Here is a 22068-nt window from a genome sequence, read left to right as displayed (position 1 = left end):
TGTGCCAACACTCAACATTTGCAATTCCCATGTTAATATTGTCAGTGGGTACTACTGCATTCAGTTTAAAAAGTGCAGCAAATCTACCTGACCACTAAATGGCACTCTTCCCTTTTCAGAGCCAAAACCAGAGGAAAGGTGTTTAAATCAAAGCTGAGGGATAATATGCAAATGTTTTTTTTCTTATTATCTAGTCTCCAAATTGTTGTTTGTCACTAAAAGAAAACTGACTTATTTGTTCCTTCTTTGCTTTGCATTTGGTCTGACTGGTAGAATCTGAACAGAAACTGATGAATTTGTAATGGCTTAGGTTTAGCTGTTGCATGGTTTGTATAACTGCCTTCTGTAGAGAACTTCACCCATAACATGAAGAGAAGCAACTGAATTTCTTTGCAAGTTAAATTTTTATTTGATTCATGTTAGGAATTTGAATTACTCCTCATTGCTAATTTTTTTTTTTTTTATGTTTAATGAGGTTAGAGCAAATCTCATACAGGCCTTGGTGGAGACCACTGAGCTCTGGTTATTCTGTTTGCAGCATCATTCTGTATGAATGATGCATCATTGTCCTGTGTGGTCTGCTCTCAAGTTTTTCAGACATTTTCATATGGGTGCCAGTACATGGTGAGTTAACAGACGTCTGCATGTTATGCAGACTTGTTACCTACTCAGAGGAAAATATTTTTTGAAGAAATTAAACCCGTGTAATTTTATATCTCATTTTCTGATACGTGATTCTTCTTCCACTCCATTGAGTTCTATGGGGCTGCAGTGTAAATATCAATATCAGATTTGAAAATTATGGCAAGAGGAAAATGGTTTAGGTAACTTTGTTAAAGAAAACAGCCTCCAAAATGCTTTACTACATGCTAATGCTAGTTTTCTTGCCATGACCTCTTGTATAATTAAAAACACTGGCTTACAGGTCAATACAACTGGAGCATCCCTGTCACACCCTTGAAGTGTGACTTGGAATAACCAACTTTTTTGACTCTTACCTCAGTTCATCAAGTCCAACCTCCCAAATAGCAAAGTGATTATACTTTGCCAAGTTATGCTATGCAACTTTAAAATATATACTTGAAAAACACACATCTTAGTTTTAATCTTAATTTAAATATGTCTGTAGACAGTCACCAATTTTGTTTAGTATTTGGGTTTTTTTTTTTTCCCCAGTAGTTAATTTGCTTTTAATGCTACTGTTTGACTTCTGTTTATTTAGGGAGGTCTGGAATTTCCACCTATACAGGATCACATGCAGTGTAGTGTATCTTTCAGTCATCTTTTTGAGAATTTGAAATGGTAACCGGGTTGAGCCCGAGTTCACTGACTTCAAAGTCACCAATTCCATGTTTGTATAGCTAAGGCTTGTGTTGGATATTTTTGCAGTGGCAGCACAATGAGTTGCTGGTTTACTCTGAACCAAAACTGCACTTCAGAGGTGTAATGATAGTCTGTATTCTTTCTTACTAGGGTTGTAATCCTGCACTGAGCTCCATTTGAAGGGTTTGTTATAATCATCTGGTTTAATTGCTCTTCAAGATTGCTGAGCTTGTCTCACATTCCTGTCATTTTGATCCCAACCATTTTTGCCAAGCACAACCTGTTCTTATTTCAATTTATTTGTCTTTAAGGTAAAATACATTGCCCTCAAAACTTGGTTGGATTTCAAGCCCGAGTGATTTTTTTTTGTTTTTGTTTTTTTTTTTGTTTTTGGTTTTTTGGGTTTTTGGTTTTTTTTTTTTTTTTTAATATTTGAGACTTTTAGAGAAAGTGTGTAAAGGTATCACCATAATGATCAATGGTTTTATTGCTTTTCAGAAAGATGCATATATATTACTTGACATGTGCTTTATCTGCAGCACAGATGTATGCCTAGAAGTTTGTACTTCTGAAAATCAATTGGAAAAAGTATGCTGTTATTTTGACCATTAATTGGAAGAACTCCTCAGATCATTTACAAACCTGGCATAGCAGTGACCTGTACTCTTCAAAGTTTTGCATCAGGACTATAATACTGAACTTCTGGAAGAACCACAGGATGTGCCTGTGCCACATGTCAGATCAGATGATCCCAGTAGTTTCATTTGGCCTTGAGATCTAGTAAATCATGTGCAATAAGCACAAAGCATAGCAAAATCTGCAAACTGTGCAAATGGGCAGACTTCTAAAACTGCAGGTACCTCAAATAGTATTCTCTTTCCTAGTTTTCTTTGTGGCATGGGAGGCTTTATATCATTCCTCAGCTGCCACTAACCTTTCTTGTCCCCTAGCCAACTTGTGAACATCATATCCCTGGTATTGCATGAAAAGCTGTGTGAACAGCCTAGGAAATTGCTGTACTGATTATCTTCTGGAGTCCATCTTCTGCTTGCTGTCGCAACGCATCCGTGAAGAGCCTTCACTTTGCAGCCCTCTGAACATCCAAGTGCTCTTCCTTTGCACCCAGGTTTAGTGGGTGCCTGCCATAGGTTCCCACAGGAGGAAGGTGTTGTGTATTCTGTCTTATCCCCTGGTTTAACCTGCTCTTCCTTAAAGCCTCTCCATTTCCCCTCTTGGTTCAGAGGTCTGTCTCTAAGTGCTCATGCTGGCCCCTCCCTTTGCTGCTGGAGTCCTGAGTGGTGAGGCTGTGGGTGATGACCTTCCCGCTTTCCCCATTTCCCCCGTGCTTTGTGGTTGCGCTGGAGCAGTCCGCTGGAGCAGTAGCCAGCTGCTTGCTTATGCATGCTTCTTTGCCAGATTGTTAAATGACTGCAGAGACACTTGAGCTGGGTTTGCTTTCTTGTATGAGTGTATCACCTTGAAGAGAGCAAAGGTATAAAATAAATTGTTTGCATTTTGTAATAAATACAGACAATATGTTCCCAGAGAAAAGAAAGTGAGATCTTTTCTGTTATGGGTCCTCTGTTCGTTTCAATGTCTGGTGTAAATTTCTAATAATTGGTATGTAAGTGACTTCTGTGAAGGCAGGGATGAGTCTGGAATGGCTATGACCAATGTGCTGCTGTAGGGACTGATCACTGAGTTGCTTGTCACTGGGGTTGACAAAGGCTGTCGTTCTGCAGCTGAAAATATGTATAGCTCTACTGGCAGCTGTACCTGGTGCTCCTGCTAGTGACTGCCAGCACAGCTATAATAGAAAGCCAAATAGCCTCCTACTCCTGCAGGACAAAAATACCTCGTGTCATTTTCCTGGTGAGCTTTTGTTGTTAGAATCTGCAAGGAAAGCTGACGTTGTGATTTTATTTAATAATTTCTCTTGGGAAACTGTGCTTTTGGAGGTTTATCTGTGTATTAATTTCGTAAATAAATTTCTTGTGACTACAGCCATTCGATACAAACCACAATAAATTAATATTTATAAATCAGTCTTTATTTCAGCTAGGCCAAGAATAGTAGTTGAAGCCAGGAGACTGTGCTCCTGAAAATACTTGCTATTGAGTTTTGGCAGTTTTGCTTTCAGTGAGTGACAGTCGAGGATATTGTTGTCAGAGTAGTCATTCCTTCAGGGGATTGTATTATGCCTACAGAAATGCCCTGCAGGCGTTTTTATATTCCTTCTTTTAAGATTCCGGTGTCACAGTCACTCCTGTTTCTCTCTTTTTCTTGAAGGCATCACAAAACATAAATGGAAACCCAGATGTTATCAAAGGCAGAACTAAAACTATTATTCTTCTCTTGGCTGAAAAAGGAAGTTGGAGGCAGCTGGCTCTTGCAGCTGGTGGCATCCCTCTTGGGATTTCCTCCATGTCCTGTAGGAAGAGAGACAAAGGTTTCTCAGTTTCTGGTACCTTATGGCTATTACCAGGGCATGGCTTTATGCTTGCACCTGAAACTACCACTTCAGTACTACCTTTTCCATTCTTACTGGAAAAGTGGAGTTTTGGACTGCTCTGTTTCCTTCCATCACCCAGGACCTGCCATGTCTGTCTTTCTTACTACCCAGTGAGACAGCATTGCCAAGAATGTCAGAGGCTCCCAGAAGGGGAAGTCTGGGTGAATCTTGTTTCCCTGATGAACCCACTTGCAGCTGTATTCCATGGTAAATTAATTTAATTAATTTAACCAGTTATCTTCAAAGCCTCTTTGGGAATAAACTGATGCACTTGTTTGGCCCACATGGTGATTACCACCATGCGTCCTAGACCAAATGACTAATGACCACTTTTTATTCTTAGAGATATTCATACTGTTCAATTATGAGATTTCCTGGAATTTGGCAGAATTAGGTATGATTGGTGGGGTTCCAATCTTCAGTCTTTCATTATAACCTTTCCCTCACACAGTTGTGTATTTATGCACACAGTTCTTATTCATGCTTGTGTCACAAAACAAGTCATAGACTAGAGTGCTAAAAAAACAAGCTTGTGACATCATCCTGACTGATAGTGTTGCTAAAAGCTAATGAAAGTTAGTTGTTATTTTAAAAGTTCTATTATTAACACTCAGCTAATGCTTTCTGGCATTGAGAAGCAATGTCTACCTACTGGATACAGAATATGCCTTTATTTTTAAGGGTTGATTTTTCAATTCCTGTGTAGGCTGCTTGGAACAATATTTGCTTTAAGTAGTTCACTGTGAATAAGAAAGTATCTCAGAAGCAGCCTCAAGCACAAATAGATGCATTTAGAATGTTTTAGGTGTACAGCTGAAAAACTAACCCACTTAATTTTCTGTAAATGCAGTTACAGTTTCTCCTGGCCTTGCTACAGTGATCCATCATTGCAGGAACTGCATCAAGGAATGGTTGGTTGTGGAGTGGTCAGCAGGGTGGCCAGAGCTATGGAACAGGTTTTGAACAGGAACAAATGCAGGTAATACAGCCTGTAAAAGAAATGATTGGCTAAGTATCCAAAAGAAGTCTGTAAAATCCAGAGTGGAAGGTGAAGGGGAAATTGTGCACTGTCTTTTCCAAGACAAAAACTAGGGGAGTCAGATGAAACAAGCTGGTGGCCAGTTTAAAGTGGACTGATAGGACTATTTCTTCACATAACCTATATTCAGCTTTGGGAGTCTACAGGACATTGTGGATGCTACAAGTTCATGCAAGTAAGTAACTGAACAAATTCATAAAATCCTTGGGGGATTAGTAAATACAGGCATAACCACTTTGTAAGAAGCAAGTCTGCAAATCACTGTAGGCTAGGGGAGGCTACTTGAGAAGACTGATGAGGAGTTAAAATGTTACCTGAGGCATCTTTCTGCCTCAAGAGAGACCAAACTACAGTCGTTCTCTCAATACAGTGGAGTTAACAGAAAATATGCAAGAAGTGGGCCACCAGAATTGTCATTACCTATATGTGATTATTTTAGGAATCGGTGTTTCCATGACTTACCATGTCCCTAGGGTCCTTAGGTGATCAGGGCATACCCTTTCATTCAGGATCAGAGCTAACATCAGCATTCCATTAGGCATGAACATTGGAAAATTACAGTTTAATTTCTTATGCATGGAGTACGAGTCACCAGACCCAAATTTCACTTGTGGCTCTTACTCTGTATTATCACAGTGGCTTGTGACAACAAACTTAGGATACAAAAGCAAGGGTGCAGATACTCACTGCAGAATTGCTGGTGTGAGAGAGCATACCAGTGTAGACAGCAAAAAGCAGATATGTGTGTGCAGCCTTTGTGAATACTGTAAAAGAGCCGTGAAACATAAGAACCTGATAGAAAGTAATTCATTTGCCCATAATGGGCCTGTAATTGTTGCTATTACAAAATTTCTGCTTGTGACTATGTTGTGTTTAAGAACTGGGCCTGTGGTTTTATTGCAAAATTATTGCAGCAAACCCTTTGGGGACTGTGAGCATATACACACATTCTTTTAAGTATTCGCTTGGCCAATATTGTGAAATGTAGCTGTTTCTAAAGGACAAGAGGCCCTAGAATAACTGTTGAACAAATAAAAAATAGAGATCCATTTAGTTTCCTTTTTTCTCCAAAGACCATCATCAAATCTAGAATCAAGCAGCAGGAAAATTAGGCTTTTTTAATATTATTTTTTAATGCTAGGTGCTTTTTTTTTTTTAATATAAGTAGATGGGCAAAAATAGCTTTCACACAAGGTACCTTGACCTTTTGTGTTGCTTTAGGGACTGAAAGTCTCCTTGGGCTTTAGGGTTTAATAACAAAGTAGTAAAAGACTTGATTGTTTTTCTGGGGTTGAGAAAGAGGATATGGATCTGAATTCATACATGTGGTTTTGCTGAAGTGTTTCATGCGGGTGATGTTTGGGGTTGATGGAGAGACAAGTCAGAACCCTGGTTCTTTTCTGAGCTCTCTGAGTGGCCCAGGACTATCAGAGGACATATCTGTGCAGTCAGGAAGGGATTAGCATCGTGGTTAATCACAGTTCTTCCTGGACATACCAGAATTAATAGACTGGATTTCAAGACCCTTTCTTACGTGCTGTTTCTAACGTCAGCAGCTTTCCTGGCAAAATAGCTTGACCTGTGTGTTTTAAATGTTCTCTTTCTTTCCTCAGCTCTTCACTTGTTCTAATCTATTAAAGGAATTTACAGTGTATCCACTCTTCCTTTTTGGTTGGTTGGTGTGTTTGGGGTTTGTTTTTTTGTTTGTTTGAGCAAAATCTCTGTTTTAATTATAGCAGTTCTTTGTCCTGAATTTCCCTTATCTGAAGAATCTGTATAGGGGTTACATATTTTGCAGCTCTTCCTTGTCCTTTGCTCAGAGCACCTCAGAGGGTGGCTCATTTCCTGAGCCTTTTCATGGGAGAGAGACATTTAGGAAAACACGTGCCAAGATGTAAATGCCTGCACTGAGAATTGGTGTTCCAGAGTTATTAAAACAACGTCTGGCCTTCAATAGTAAAAGGGATGTGGGATTGGATACTTGGGATCCGGATGTTGCTCCCTCATGCTCTAGTCCCCTGTCTCCTACAGTGGCAGCTGATAGACATTTCAGGGTAAAGAATTCAGTGCTTTCCGTGCTCCTGGCTGCTTGCCTAGCTTTTGACCAAAGCAGAAGGGTTTTTGGTACAAAACAACGTCTGTTTCCAGACTTGATCTGTCTCTTGAATGATGAGAGCTGATAATTTTAAACTTCATAGGCATAAATGTAAATACTTTGAGTTGTCAGGATAAGTGCCCAGCTTTCTGAAACCTAGAAATACTTCACTGTTTTCATGTCCCTGTGTCATAATTCCCATATGCTTCATTGCACACTGCTTATGAACATTTCCCTTCTGTTTTCTCTAAGCAGGTAGTACTTGCTGCTAATTTCATCTTGCATCTTGTGTCAAGGGAGACTTTTTTTTGATAGCAAGCAGTGATAACCAGATTTTCTTTCTCCTCAATTAAAAAAAGGGGGGGGGGGGGGAAGGGTGTACAATTAAGTGTTCGAAATAGGTGATGTAAATGACATCCCTAGAGCTTAAAAATCTTTTTACTCTCTGGAGAAACACATTCTATTCAGTAGCTGTTGAAGGCTTTCTACTGTCCTACTATTTAGGGAATTAAAATTTTTTCACTGGTTGGTTCAAAGTAGAAGAAAAATGTTTAATTAGTCATTCTCATTGTTCTTGAAAGAAACAGCAAAGGGAAAAAAAGCGCTATTGTTTTTCTTCTCTAGATGTAAAGATCTGTTTTGATAGTGAGTGATGTTCTGGGACTGCTTAAACCAGCTAGGGTAAAGCCAAGCCAGCACTCTTAGTGATAAATGTATGGGGTACTTTTAAAACACTTGGCGATGGAAGAAAACAAGCTGTATGTGTCATTAAACTGAAGGATCTGGGGAGAAACTGTGCAGCTTGAAAAGTAGTACAGATCTTTAGAATAGTAGTCTGTGAACACAGACAGATTGTTTTCCCTTTCTGTAGAGTTCTCCTTTGCATGACTTGTAATTGGTAGGCAGTGTCTTTTGTTTCACTGAGAAAAATATGTTTCTTTAACATAGAGTAACACATAGTAGCGATGTTCCTCCAATTGTGTTATTTCACTGCAAATCTTAGCTTGTTCATGTAATGGTTGAATTGCGAATAAAGGACTGAAAAATACCATCTCACTTGCATGCAAATTGCTTTTTTTTTTCTGAAGGTATTCACTGTATAACACATTCTGACATACTAAATGTTAGTTTCTTAAAGAAACTGCTACAGGTAGTGTGAAATTGGCTGATTGTTCCCCTTGTTGGTAGCTTGTGCAGTTTTTTCCACTCTTCTGGAGGTATGCATCAGGAATAATGTAATAGGCTGAGCCAGCTGATTACATTGATGGCTTTGCCAAGCACTAGCTCAGATGACTGAAAATTCTGCTTTCCTTACTGATTCATGTGGGAAGGCTAAATTTTTAAGTCCTTTCTGGATGTTAAGGAGCGAGTTGGACGTGTAAGAGGATTCATGATTAAAAGGAAGAATCCCTTAGAATAATTGTTTTTCTGATATTTGTGATGTTTTGAGGCTCGAACAGACTTTGATTCATAAAGAGTACAGCATGTAGACATCACGAATAGTCTTTTTTGGGGTAATGTAAGCCACTTGTAGATTAAAAAATGAAGGTGTAGAAATGAAGCTACACTTAAGAGTTGAGTTTGGAATGTAAAATGCAAACAATCTAAAGTAAAACAATGTCCATCCCCATCAGTGTTAAAATTGAGAGTCCGTATTCAAGCATGTTCTCATTATTTTAATGCACGTTACGAACAGATAGTAAGAGCATACACTCCAGTAGGTGAGAATTACTTGCTGCTGTGCCATTGCTATTTCATGACATTTTAGTTAATTATACTGTCCCATAATGACTTATGACTGTGCACAGAGACTTGAGATAAAAAGGAGGAATTGTAGTGGTTTTCAAAAGCGAGACCAAAGAGTACTGCTGTTTGGAATAGGGGGGATAATAAATTCCATGAGCTCCAATCACTGGATGACCACTGGGTTTGTCTTCAGCTGTAAATTAGGGGATTTTACAATGCCTGTGTAGCATTTATTATTAAACAAAAGCAATTTCACAGTTTAATTCATTCGTGAAATTTCTGTAAGGAGTGGGAGATTAGCAGTGTCTTCTTTGTTACTCATGATTCCCTCTTTTATCTTTCTTTGTATCTGCTCTGATTGACAGTGCCTGATCTAGGGCGTACCCTCCCCTGTGATGCTTGTCACCAGACCTTTTACAAGTTCTAAAGTAATAACTTGATATTCAAGTAGTACGACAGGTCTTCTGAAGAGAAATATGTATGTGCTTCATCCTTTGTGCTCCCTGTTTTATCAGTTTTTGGTTAAAATTCAGGTACTGAATATCAGTGGTGCACTATGACAAGCCTATCTTTTTGCAATTGTTTGACTGTAAATAAAGAGACTAAGAGACATAAATGTTCTTATCTGCACATATTCAGTTGCTGGTTGTAATGAGAAAATACTTTTTTATAAATTACTTGGTGCCTACCCGGCAGAATCATGCATGCTGGTAGGTAGTCTGCTGATTGTACATGATATAGTAGGATGTAAAATCACCTAACATTCCATTTTTCTTATGTTGTCTCTTTAGTTCATTGTAGTTTGCATTAGTTTCATCTTGATCTGTTGTGCATCAAGCTATAACACAAATCCTACTTTCATGCCTGTAGTCAATATAGAAAGTTCTCTTTGTGTATGACCATGTTTTGGAGATGTGTGTCCATGATAGTGACAAAGGATTGAGTAATGCTGGTTCCAAAAAAATAGGGAAGGTGAGGCTTCAATACTGGTCAGTACTGGTCACCTTAGGTGCCTTAGTCACTTAGCACAGTGTGCACATTAGTATTTAAAATACAAACATAAACAATACTGGACAACATCAGATGAATAAAATGCAATTACAAGCACTCCCTGAAAGGTTTCCTTCCTGACAGCTGCCTGTGCTCAGCCATTTGTGCTGCCTGCTGAATGGCTCAGAACTGCTCAGAAAGCAAAAAAAGACATTTGTAGAAATAACCGGCCCTGACCTGTTCCTGTTAGTGTTTCAGGGGGTTTGTGGAGCACCAGTGTGTCCTGTTGGTGTGTGCTGGGTTTGGGCTGAAGGTAATTCGTGCCCTCGGGGTAAAATGGCTCAATTAGCTCTTCTTCACCTAGTCAGGGCAATGTGAGTGAAGTTTTACTCCAGTTTTGCTTCTTTTGTAAGGGGAGCACAGGCTGTGCCAAAGACGTGTTGTCTGTGGGCAATAAGGAGGCACATGATTGTGGAGAATGGAATAATAATAAATAAATGTCACAGTTCAGAATTCGCAGTTGTACCAATCTTGCATAAATGTATGTACTTGTGAAATGTGTTCTTTCTGGTTTTGAATTGCTGAGAGGTTGCCACAGTCATTCTGGTTTTACAGGCGATGTTATTGGATCTGTGTGCTTGTGTGCACTCTATGAAATAGTTCTGTATGTTATAAAATACTGTGTCTTTCTTTTTAAACATAGGCCACCACATTATACATTATAGTACCAAATATAAGAAGCTGTCATGCTTTGTTCAATAAAACTAACTCTTAATTCCAGCTTGTATTTTTTTCAGAAAGGCATACCTTGGCTGTAAAGGAAATCTATAGCTTCAAAATCAGTAGGAATGGTCGCTGCTAAAAGCTGAATTACTAGTGGCACTTAAAATTCAGAATTTAAGAATGTGTATGACTTGTAACATACACAATTATCTTTCAGAGGTCAGAAACTTTTGGGTATTCATTTATTAGTGCTAATTGAGCGAGGGATCATTCTTCCAGTTCTAAATATTGTCTAAGTTGTAACATTCAGCACAGTAATACAGATACAATTTTTATTAAAAGAAAGCATGACTCAGTATATCAGTTATCACTTCTAGACCACTTGGATTTGGCCTTTTTGGAGTAAAGTGAGTCATAACAGTAAAAGGTGAAAAATAAATCACTAATTAGATTTTTTCAAATCTATTTTCTTACAAAGTCTAAAATATTTGAAGGTGGGAGGTTTGCCTGGAAACCACCCATTATTCTCACTCTTATTTTCAGTCTGTGATGAAAAAGAACTAAGAAGTGAATCATATTCTGGTGTCATTTATGAAATGTAAGTCCTTTTAGGATTCAGACACACCAGTGAGCTAGAGCAGACTGACAGCAGATCTTGTGCTAGGTAAAACTTAGTGAATGATCAGTCAGTGGCAAAAAAAGTGCAAAGTAAGCATGTTAGGAAATGTGAAAAAAAAAGGCATTTCCATTGCATGTGACCACAGTGAAGTCTGATTAATCATTTGCATTTGTGTTAATCACAGCACGAATCTATTGTTTCTTTTTTTTTTTTCTCCCTTAAAGTAGAAGCTGAGTTCACTGTTTAACACTGATATTTTTTGTCTTTGCAGTGTGCCGGGAGGACTCATACCAGTCAATAGTCTCATGTGCTGCTGTAGTACTTACCCCTGTAGAGACGACAGTGGATACAAGGAAAAAAGAACAGATGATCATGCCTGATGTGTCCAAACAGTGAGTTATTCAAATAACACCAGCTTTTACAAGTGCAATTTAAACAACTGGCCAGATTCCTTCTTCTGGATATGCATATACTCCCTCCTTTCTCTTTCATCAGGGCTTTCATAGGTGTTTCCAAAAGAAGAAACTGGCCTGAGGCTAAGCTGCTACTTTTGTTCATTAGCCTACATTTTTTCCCAAGACTTTTGGTAATGACATATATAGAGGGAATGGGCGTGTGTACTCTGAGATACTGACTTTTTAACAGGTTTGACAAGGTGATTTTTTTTTGTTTAAATAGGCCTTTCATTCTTACAAGTACTTGATTTTTATGATATGTAAATGCTTAGCTCATCTGAGATACTTCAGTATTTTCCAGTGACCATTTTAACACTGTGATGTTATATGATGGCATCTTCAAAAGTGTGGTAGTGTTCTTCCAGGGAAATTCTGTCTACTTAATCAGACTGTATTTTGGTATCTTGCATTAGATGAGAATCATAACGACAGAGTGCACAGTAACATTTGCCTTGCAATACCAGGCAGGATGGTTATTTCTTAATGATTGAGTCCTTGGAGAGTAGAAATAATTTTTTTCTCATGAAGAGAAAGGAAAAAAAAAATTGTAAGGCTTTATCACAACATAAACTTGGGGTCTGTGCCTTTTAAAATGTGGAAGGTATTAAAAAACATGACAGTGGATAACATCATTGCTGTACTTACCACTTATGTTTAGTTTTCTACTTCTCTTGGTATGTACAAATTTAGCTTTGGACTTGTCTGTGGAGTCCTGGCTTGCATGCCTATTACTGTAAGAAAATTAAAACATCCCCTCACATCCCCAAAAACCACTGAAACATCCAAAACACCACTGGTGGATTAGAGTAGATTAGATGGGATATGATATTGCTACAGATCTGTCTATGACTTAAGTTTGTATCTGACTGTGGTATCTTTTTCAATGTGGTGATAAACCCATTTCATCTAGTTTACCTGTACTCAAAATTTAACACAGTATGTTACCTGTTGTCTAGGTATTACTGCAAAGGCCTTGTCTGAAATGCTGGTAGCATCTAATTGTTGTAGTGATTCAGTTGTGTGGCTCTCTGAATACCAAGGGATTTGAAAGGCACTGGGCTGCAAAATACTGTGCTGAAGTCCAGAATAACCTTTCTGGTTAGCTCAAAGCAGCACAGAACAATTTTTCTTCTTTTTGCTAAAAGGCAAACCTGCACTGTTGTTTGATTGGCTTTTTCATCCACTGTGATGAGATTCAGCATTTAATAATCCCTTACAAATTCAAAGTAGGAAACTCTGGTATTTGTTTAGCATGTGCTGAATGAAGCCACCTCCTCAATTTTTGGTGTTTGGGTTTTTATTTTTATTTTTTTTTACAACCTGATTAGTGATATCTTCTAAGAGCACAGACACAAGTAAAGCTTGTCTTAAGCACTCAGAGGTCTCAGAAACACACTCTAACTTCTGCTACTCTTTTGATACTCATATTTAAAAATACGACCTGTGGCTCTGGAATTCTTTCGATGTGAAGCCACCTTGTGCTTAAATAGATTAAATGTATTTGAACTTCTGTATATGAAACTGCATACGTGTATTAGTATTTTTAGACCAACATTTCTGAAAAGTACATTGGAGATGAAACAGAACCGTCTTGCTTGAAAAAGTTTGCAACTGGAATTCAGTAAATTTTGTAGAAACCTTCGAAGTAATAGTAGGGAGGTGAAAGCATGCAGCTTCAAGAAAATCTCCAGCATTATGAACAAAACATCAGCTACTGTTCACATCTCCCATTTCACCTTGTGCTTCCCACATGGAGGTAGTTTTCTTCATATCCAGTTAATGGAAGCAAAACAGATCCTAATTCCTGTGTGTAAGTATCCCAGTGTTATCTGTCTCCAGTGCAGACATGCCCTTGACACTTGTTGAATTCCATTAACTGGAATGCAGACTCCAGGTATGAGCTGGTCTGCATGTGTGGATTATAGTTATTGATACTCATATGGGAAAAAACATTGATTCTTTGATTTTTATGCTTATCTTCGTTCGTATGGTTTTGACTTGCATGTCTAAAAACTGTGCCTATCACAGTGATGATGAGCAGTGGTCAGTCATCAAGGTCCTGTAGGGAGAAGTTTCTGCCTTCAGACCCTACAGGGACAGAGTATGTTTAGACTAACTAATGCTTTCTAAAGGTACATAAGAAAGTGTGTAATCCAAACCTGATAAAATGCATATTAATGATAATAAAATGTTAAACAGATACAAATAATTTAAAATAATCTTGTATGCCACAGTAAAATTATATCCAAGAGCTTTAGGACTCAAGAAGCTGTGAAGACTGGGCAGAGGAAAAAAAAAGCTTTTAATACTACTTGTGTACTACTTGATTAATGATGTTATTTTGTTTTAGAAAGAAGCTGTTTAGTGTTTTTAAATAATGTATTTGCTTAATGTATTTTTTTTGTAAGCAGCAAATGGTGCCAGAAGTGGTAGCAGCAAAGCTAAACGACATTTTGTCAGTGATTAGATCTTACCAGGATTGCAGGAGTAAAAGGCTAATTTTATTTCCCTCCCTTGTATTTTTTATTGGAAGCTCAAGCCATTTCATCTGGGAGTCATTTCATAGTGATATGCAGGTAATTGCTGACTCGTTGCATGTGCACTGGGCAAAATCCCTACCTCAGTTATTTACCAGGGGTGGATTTGGCAAGAGGCAGAGCATGCCTTTGTGGTTTTTGTCTTTCCACTCCACAACAGACACCGAGGCAGAGAAATACATGATCAGTGTGAGGTCAGGGTGAAAAATAAGAAATGTGAGCTCTGCCTTACTTTGTCTTCTCAGCCCTCCATGTTGTCTAGGATGTTGCATTAACTTTGCTATATTTTGTAGAAATACAAGACTTTAAAACCTCTTTCTGTCTTAATAGTTGAAGTTATTGAGGCCTCTTTGTGTTGCCATAGTGATACATCAGTCAGTTGTTCTCTAAGGTGCCCAGATGCTAAAACAATTGGAACATTTTGAACAGCGAGTTCTGCTTACAGAGTCCTAATTTTAGTCCTTCCTATCTGAATTCGCATATAAATAAATCAGCTGCTGGCACAGAGCAATGGCATGAGGAATCCTCACTTCCATTTCAAGTTCTTATGAGGAAGCATGGCCCAGGGTACTGTATATTATGCTGTAAATCAATTCAGCTTCAGCTTCACTGGGCAAATGCTCAGCTGAAAAGTCAGCCTACAAGGGGCAGTGTGGAAAAAGAAGTGTCTAAGACACGTGTCCCTGAGCAGACAGTGTTCTGCTGCTGTGTGATGTTCATATGTAAACACAGAAAACCATTAATGTGCTACTAGTGCATGGAAAAACTATAGTGAAACTCAGGTGCACCATTTTATTTAAAGATTTAAAGTTAAGCTGGTACATATGTACTTTGATTAGTTTCTTTGGATATGACTGCCCTGCAGTTCAGAATAGCTGTGACAACATGCAGTGCTCTGAGCTGGCCAATTTAAAGGTGGTTTGTGCATTAGTACTTCAGCTGCTGTCACATTTCTGATTTTGATTTTTATTTAAAGATTTATTTGCTGTTAAAGTGTTGAGGTACAGATCCTGTTATGTCATGAAGCAGACACACTAATTTGACAACTCTTTTTTGTGTCAGAAATATTTTAATTACCAAAAAGAGGTAATGTTTTTAAACTGAAAGAAGGTAAATTCAGACTGGATCTAAGGAAGAAGGTTTTTGTAATGAAGGTGGTTAAACACTGGAACAGGTTGTCCAGAGAAGTTGTGGATTCCCCATCCCTAGGGACATTCAAGGTGTGTTGGATGGGGACCTGAGCAACCTGATCTAGGTGTCCCTGTTTATTGCAGAAGGATTGGATAAGATGGGCTTTAAAGGTCCCTGCCAACTCAAATGTATTCTGTGATTTTATTTTACGATTCTAAATATCACAGATCATTTGGCAACTCTTCAGACTCTTAAGATCAAGTAATTTTTTTTCTGATAAATGCCTGAATGAGCCTATGAAGTATTTCCAATATTCTGTTTGTGCCAAAGCTGTTCCACTTGTACCTTGCAACTGTACTTACCTGAGCAAGATTTTTACACATGAGTTCAAATACATGAGAAAGCTTCTTGGAGTCACAGTGACTACCTGGGTGCTTGCTGATGGAAGCAGGGTGCTAAGGGGGAGAGTTACTGCTTTAATGCCATTCTGTTCAGCGCTGTTTAGTACAGATGCCAACCCAGGACTTTGGTACTGATATAGATTGGAATCTAGGAAGATTTTGGTGCATATATAGTCTAAATGTATTAGCTGCAGTAAGCATATTCCAAAATTTAGGAGCTTTTTTCCCCTCTCTGTTTTGAGCTGTAAAAATATAATTGTTACATCAGAAGACTGGTAATCCTTTTTGACTCTTGCAGCCTTGCCTAATTCCTTTCAAAAGAAATTCTAACCAAGCTGATTATGTATCATTCTTCACTTATTCAGTTGTAGGTTTTCTTCTAATTTTTTTTTCCCCTCTAATTTTTGTTTTTCGTTTTTGGTAAATTCCAGGGAAGTTTCTTCCCCTTGATGTAACAGTGTGGTTATCTTACCTCTGTAATTTTTGCTGCTTCTGTTGCGATCCTGTTATTGAGAGATGCCTCTGCCCAAATTAAGCTGTAAACGAGGGCTTGAGGTGATCCCAGCAATATGTGGACAAGCAGTTGCTGCTCCACAGTTTCCCACAGTGGGAGCCCTTGTCTGGATGCATTACCCAGGATGTGCCAGGCCTGGAGCCAGGCCACCCTGCCACTGCATCCTGTGCTTATCTCATGGCAAAGTCCTTATGTGGTCTTAAAATCACATTTGCCTGTCTCAAACACAGTTTAGGTCCTTACAGCTCCTCAGTGGTGATGTGAAGTATGGTCTCTAAAGCAGACAGGTTGTCAGGTAGTGGTGTCCACATCACGATTCGTGAATGCTCTGACAGTCCTTTCAAAAAGGCATCTTCCAGTAATGTGAAAAAGGAATGCTTTTCACACTTGTTTGGAAAACTGGATAAAACATGATTGGGACAGTGGGGTATGGAAGCATGTATTGCTCTTTGGGTAATGCAGAGAATAGGGATGCCCCGTGTTGTTCTGGAATGACAATACTTTGAGAGCTGTGATTCCAGCTCAGCTGAAAAACCTGAGACATCAGCTGGATTGCACTGTGCTCTCCACCACTACATTTTAGTGATAACAGGTAGGAGAGGTAGAATTTATATCCATTTCTTTAAAGCAGGTACTTTGAAATGGAGTAAACATAAGCAGTGTGTTTATGCTGTCAGTGGTCTACTTTTACATTCTTTTATCTGTTTTGCTAGTTAGTCTTTAAGCTCTATTTAGCAACTTCAAGGGGAACTGAAAATTTCTATTTACTGTGTTATCTGTCACATGGTGTCCTTGTACATCCTGTATTGCTTTTTGCACATAATAGGAAAATAAGTTATTTTGCTTTACTCTTGTCTTCTTTGAAATGGGAAACTTTTCAGAAAGTAGTAAAAATACTGAATTTACACTTCTTTTATTGTCTGCTAGTTAGTTGAAAATCCTGCCTGACATTGCCTCTTGTCTATGCTGCTCAAATTCATAACTTCTTTCTGTTTGCTTTGAAGAAAAACAAAACAAAAATCCAAACTCTTTTGCTTCTTTTCCCTGTGTCCAGCCACTGCAAAAATGAGAATGATTTTGTAAAATCAATTATAACATAAGTAACAGTTGTGCAAAGGAAATACAATTGCACTGCAAAGTGAATATGGAAGAAAACTTCTATCTGGTTATAGAACGGGGAGTTCTCACGTTCCTTCTCAGTCACTGCACCCATCTCCAATTTATAGGAGAGATTGACAAGAAAACAATCTACATGTGTTATTTAAATATCTGAGGAAGTTATTTGCAGCCAAGGGATTAAGCAGTTCTGTACACTTTAATTTGATCATGAGTTGCAAATGTTGAATAAGCTGGTTTTTGAGAGCCACTAATTGCAGTTACGGTACTTAGTATTTTCAGTATTTTGTAGTTCAACTCCTGTCTTTTCCTGTGTGCTGGTGAATAATGCAGGAGGCAGAGGAGTGATGGCAGTTGTCCTATGGAGGAAAGGTGTTATGTAGATTTTATCTATAGCCCTACCAAGAAAGCTTTGATCCTTTGCAAGTCATTGTTTGGAAAGCTTCCTCTTCCCTACGAGAAGAGATTTGGTTTCTAATGCACCATAAACTATGAGTGCTTCAATCATTTCCCTTTAAGTAATGCTAGTGTGACTGAACTCAACTTGGTAAAAAGATATAGGATGGAATGTTATGCAAGGTGCTTCATGAGGTCACTTTGAATCAAAATGCGGAGGATCAAGAAAATAACAGAGTTTTCTAGTTGAGATGATGGTAACCTCAAAATGAGATGAGGGCATTGTATCATTGTGTAGCTAGTCTTCAGTAATAAAAGAAAATTCAGGAAATAAAAATGTGTAGGGATAATACAACTTTGCTGTTGATGTTTCTGAGCACCAAATGGTGAAAATTTGAATAGAACTTCTGGAGTCAAAATATAGTTACTGTAATGTACATTGGCAGAGAGTGTGGCCAAAGCTGATTTAAAACACTGAACTGCACAAACAAAGGACAGTGCAGTTACAGTAATCTGGAATACAAATTTCCCCTGCTTTAAGAGCAAGCAGTCAACAACATAACTGCATCTACAAGTACAATTTCTGAACTAGATCTGAAGTCGGCGTAAGAAAAACATTGTCACCAAATCACAGTGACATTTAGAAAACAGCTTTGCCTAATGTAAGATCACTTTGTTTCATTCATATCTGTAAAATTCTATACCTTTATGATACCATAATGTCATTCCAGTTTTGGCCATCACCCTAAAAAGAATGTCCTTTGGAGTAAGATTATCCATTTATTTATCAGACCTGAGAAAATTTTTTAACTTGTAAATGAAGTTAAAATCTATGCATTCCCATGCATCCTTCTTTTCTCTGTTGTCTGTGAATCATGTTCTCCACCAGGCACTTCTGCAAGAGAGGAAGCTTTAATTATGTGATTTGCTTGTCCTTCACATCCACAGATTTCCCTAAAATAGATACATCAAGATAAGTAATTGTGCACTATTTATTTAGAGAGCTTATTTGAAAATACGCCTTTGTTACATATATATATGGGCAGGTGCTTAACGTAGACTTGGTTCCAGAGTGAAGATTTTATCTTATGTGTACTGTAGTGTCTAGAAGTATCTGCTTTATTTATGTAAGTGAGAATTACAAATCAGAACACCAGTATCAACTTAAATCCAAAGTAGGAGTCTCGCACTTGGCAACCAAGAATTCTTCTAAACTGATAGCCTTGAGTAATCATTGCAAAATACTCTCGGCATGTCTGTTTTAATTAAAACAATAAACCATAAGATACAGTTTTGAATTTTAATTTTGTGCTGCGATTTTTGCTTTCCGATGAAATAGAAATTATTATATATATATCAAAATACCTTTATGTCTGGAACAAGTCTAAAAGGAGATGTAGTTGAAGTAAATAAAATCTTACCTGGTTTAATCGACCTTGAAAAGGAGGGTTACTATAGGTAATGCAGGCAGAGATGTTTGAGACAGGCTTAGGCAGTTGAAAAGAAATTGTTTTATCTGGAGATCTCCATCTGAAGAGCTGCTGTTCTAAGCTGTAGCGTTAGTCACTTACAGCGTTTGTTATGCTAATAAAACGACAGAGTTTTCCATTGTCTTATGTGGCAGCTGCCTAAGTCCTGAAGAGCACACCCATGGTCTGCTGGGATGACTGCAAAGCCAATCAGGCACAGTGTCCGTCAGAGGCAGGGCTACAGCTGGGCATGTGGAACATGACTCACTTACTGACTTTGGATTTAAAAGAAAAAGCAGGCTTCATTTTCGTCCAGTCTAAATTCATGTCCAGCATAGACACTCAGAACAAGCATTGTTACGCCCTCAGTTTCATGTATTAAAGGAGATGTACAGTTTTTATTTACCAGGTAAATTGAAGGGGCTGAAGGCACTTGATTTCAGGGCAGCACAAGGAATCCTCAAAATAATGGCCTTACTGTCTGGACTTCTCCTTCATTTCAGAAAAGCCATTTTTTGGATAGTCTGAGTGTAAAGTTAGATCATATAGGGGTTGTTGAATTTGTATTTCAATGATCAGTTCCTGTAGCATCCTGCATCGGTTGGGAAGGCAATGTTAGATCCTGTTGTTAACCTCAATTCATGGTGTTGCCTTATGAGAACTTACAGTTGCTGTGAAGCCTCACTGAAGGAAGAGGCTTTTAAAGTACAGAACCAAGAGATTCAGGAGCAAGCCCATTTCACTCAAGTGGGGATAATGAGGGAAGTGCTAGCTGTGCCCATTTTATTCCTTTTTCTTGTACATCCAAAATCTTGAAAGTATACAGAAATTATTTTGCTGTAAAATCGGGGCAAACAGTTATTAAACTTCTTTAACTCAGCCTTTCACTAACTTAAGTGGAAGTGCTCAGTCTTAGGAACCACTCCAGAAACAGAATTATACTTTCTGGTCTGTAAAAGCGTAGGCTGTCAGTAAACTGTAACTGAAGTTCTGTCTGAGACACAGCCAGAAATTGTATTTTATCATCTCACAAGGAAATTACGGCAGGTTTAGGTCTGTACCTTTGTGCAGCAGAAACATGAGTCTAACAGAAACATTATCTAACTGCTAAAGAGATGAGGGTGGGGTGGTGGGGGAGGAGGGACCAGGGGATCATTTGTTTTTTAATTTAGAAGCCTGTGGTGTTTGTATTAAAGTACCACCTCAATTCTCACAAATTAGATTTCAAAACATAATTGCAGCATCAAATATAAAAATTAATCAACTATGTTATTACTTGTGAACAATTAAAGCATCATAAAATGAAAAAATATGAAGGAAATACACTTGTACATGTAATGCTAGGATTGCAAAGTACTTTACTTGGTTAGACAAATGTATTGTAGGTTAAAAGTAGAAAAAACAGTGCAAGTACATAGCAGAAATGTATTTGTTTCACTTTCACAGTAATTTAATAATATCGCTGAAGCATAACAAAGAACAGCATTTCTCATAAATTTCTTACTGTCATCGGAAGGTGAAGAAATGAGGGATGTCACAGAAAAACTAGGTAGATTTGCATTTATAATTGCATGGTGTAGCTATTGGACTATTGTGCTGTGCTGTTTAATAGCTCATTGTACGATTCCAGTGAAGACATTGTCAGGTATTCTTTTGAATCTGATGGGTGAAAAATAATGGTGTTGTGGTGGTGGTATTACTGACTTATTGAGGGGTTTTCTAAACCAGTTACTTTGCAGAACATTCCTGAAAACCATCATCCTGTGCAGGAGCTATGTTAGGGTTAGCTTTGTTAGAAAATACACTACTCTTGAGTTGTATTATCATGACTTAAATAGGAATACTACTGGAGCAAATGTAGGTTCAATCAGCATAATGCTTAAAAATATATAGAGTGCTTCATGGTGCTTAAAGTTGAGATAGTACCTGCATCCTAGAGGGGAATGAATTATGTGAAAAAAACATATATACCTGCATGCTATGTTTCACATACTGTCAAGAGGAACTCACTTTTTGTTTAGCACAACTAAATTGAGAAGGATGTTCCAGAAGTGTGCTTAATCTAAATATTAGTATTTCTAGGAGCAAGTTTTGGTCTGTTTTGCTGAGTAAAAAAGAGATATTAGAGAAGGACAGAAATAATTTTAAGAACAATCTCCTTATCCCCACCTCTAGCTTCAGTTTGTTTTGTTCTTATTTTTTTTTCCTGGAGGTAACAAAGAAATAGAGGCAATATTCCTCTTTCTCTACCATGTACGTTTTTCAGTGTATTTGTGAATAGCCCTGGGAGCAGTAATTTTAATAACCTATCAAAATCTATGTTTGCAGTGAGTACTGAATATGTTATTTTTACTTGCATGGATTTACTGATAGCAGAGGTGGAAGACTATAGCTAAAAAAGGAGAAGTGCTATCTTTCTTTCTTTATCTTCTCTTCACCCTCCTGTTTTTTTCCAGTTGATGCACTGGCTGCGTTGGCCACCATATGGGATTTATAAAACATAAAAAAACCAACGAAAAGGAAGATGGGAAATGGGCAGGTGGGAAGCAGAAGAAATAAAAATGAAAAGACTGTGCATCATCACACTAGGACACATGCAGTGTCAGTGCAGTTGGATTGAGACATAAATTTGCAATTATATTGGAGTAAAGTTAAGCTGTAAAGACAAAATATTGTACCAGATAAGTGAATTTAAAAGGGCTGAATGCTTCAAGAACTGTCTGTACAGTTACAAAGTGAGTACAAGTGTAAGTTTTTCCTCCTGTGCTCCAGGAGTAGGATTAAGCTCTGTTAAACTAAGAACATCAACTGGCCCAGCTGCTTTTTATCAATAATAGCTGCAGTAGCTACCATCTAAAAAGATGTTTGTGAGGGAAGAATATTTTTTGGTTTTCTTTTCCTGTGCTGAAACTCTTAAGTATTTCATGTGTTTCCAGATCCATTTACTAGTTCTTTGTGGATGTGGCTGGATTTCACTCCAATTGTTTTGGTTTTGGTATTTT

At 38.0% G+C, this 22068-nt stretch overlaps 1 protein-coding gene across 6 annotated transcripts in view; it reads left to right on the top strand.

Annotated features, from left to right (window-relative positions):
* The window catches only part of CCSER1 (coiled-coil serine rich protein 1), a 629908-nt gene that overhangs the window by 147917 nt on the left and 459923 nt on the right, over positions 1-22068 (top strand). For all 6 annotated transcript variants that reach the window (XM_042049677.1, XM_042049676.1, XM_042049678.1 and 3 more), the window contains exon 5: positions 11319-11439. In XM_042049677.1, the coding sequence (XP_041905611.1) occupies positions 11319-11439 (121 nt within the window). The remainder of the gene's footprint in view (positions 1-11318; positions 11440-22068) is intronic.

Source organism: Corvus kubaryi, unplaced genomic scaffold (genome assembly GCF_017639235.1).
Source record: "Corvus kubaryi isolate FWS band 111438036 unplaced genomic scaffold, C.kubaryi_AGA036_p1.0 71, whole genome shotgun sequence".
In the NCBI taxonomy this organism is placed as follows: domain Eukaryota; kingdom Metazoa; phylum Chordata; class Aves; order Passeriformes; family Corvidae; genus Corvus; species Corvus kubaryi.
This window is presented reverse-complemented; position numbering and strand designations above follow the sequence as displayed.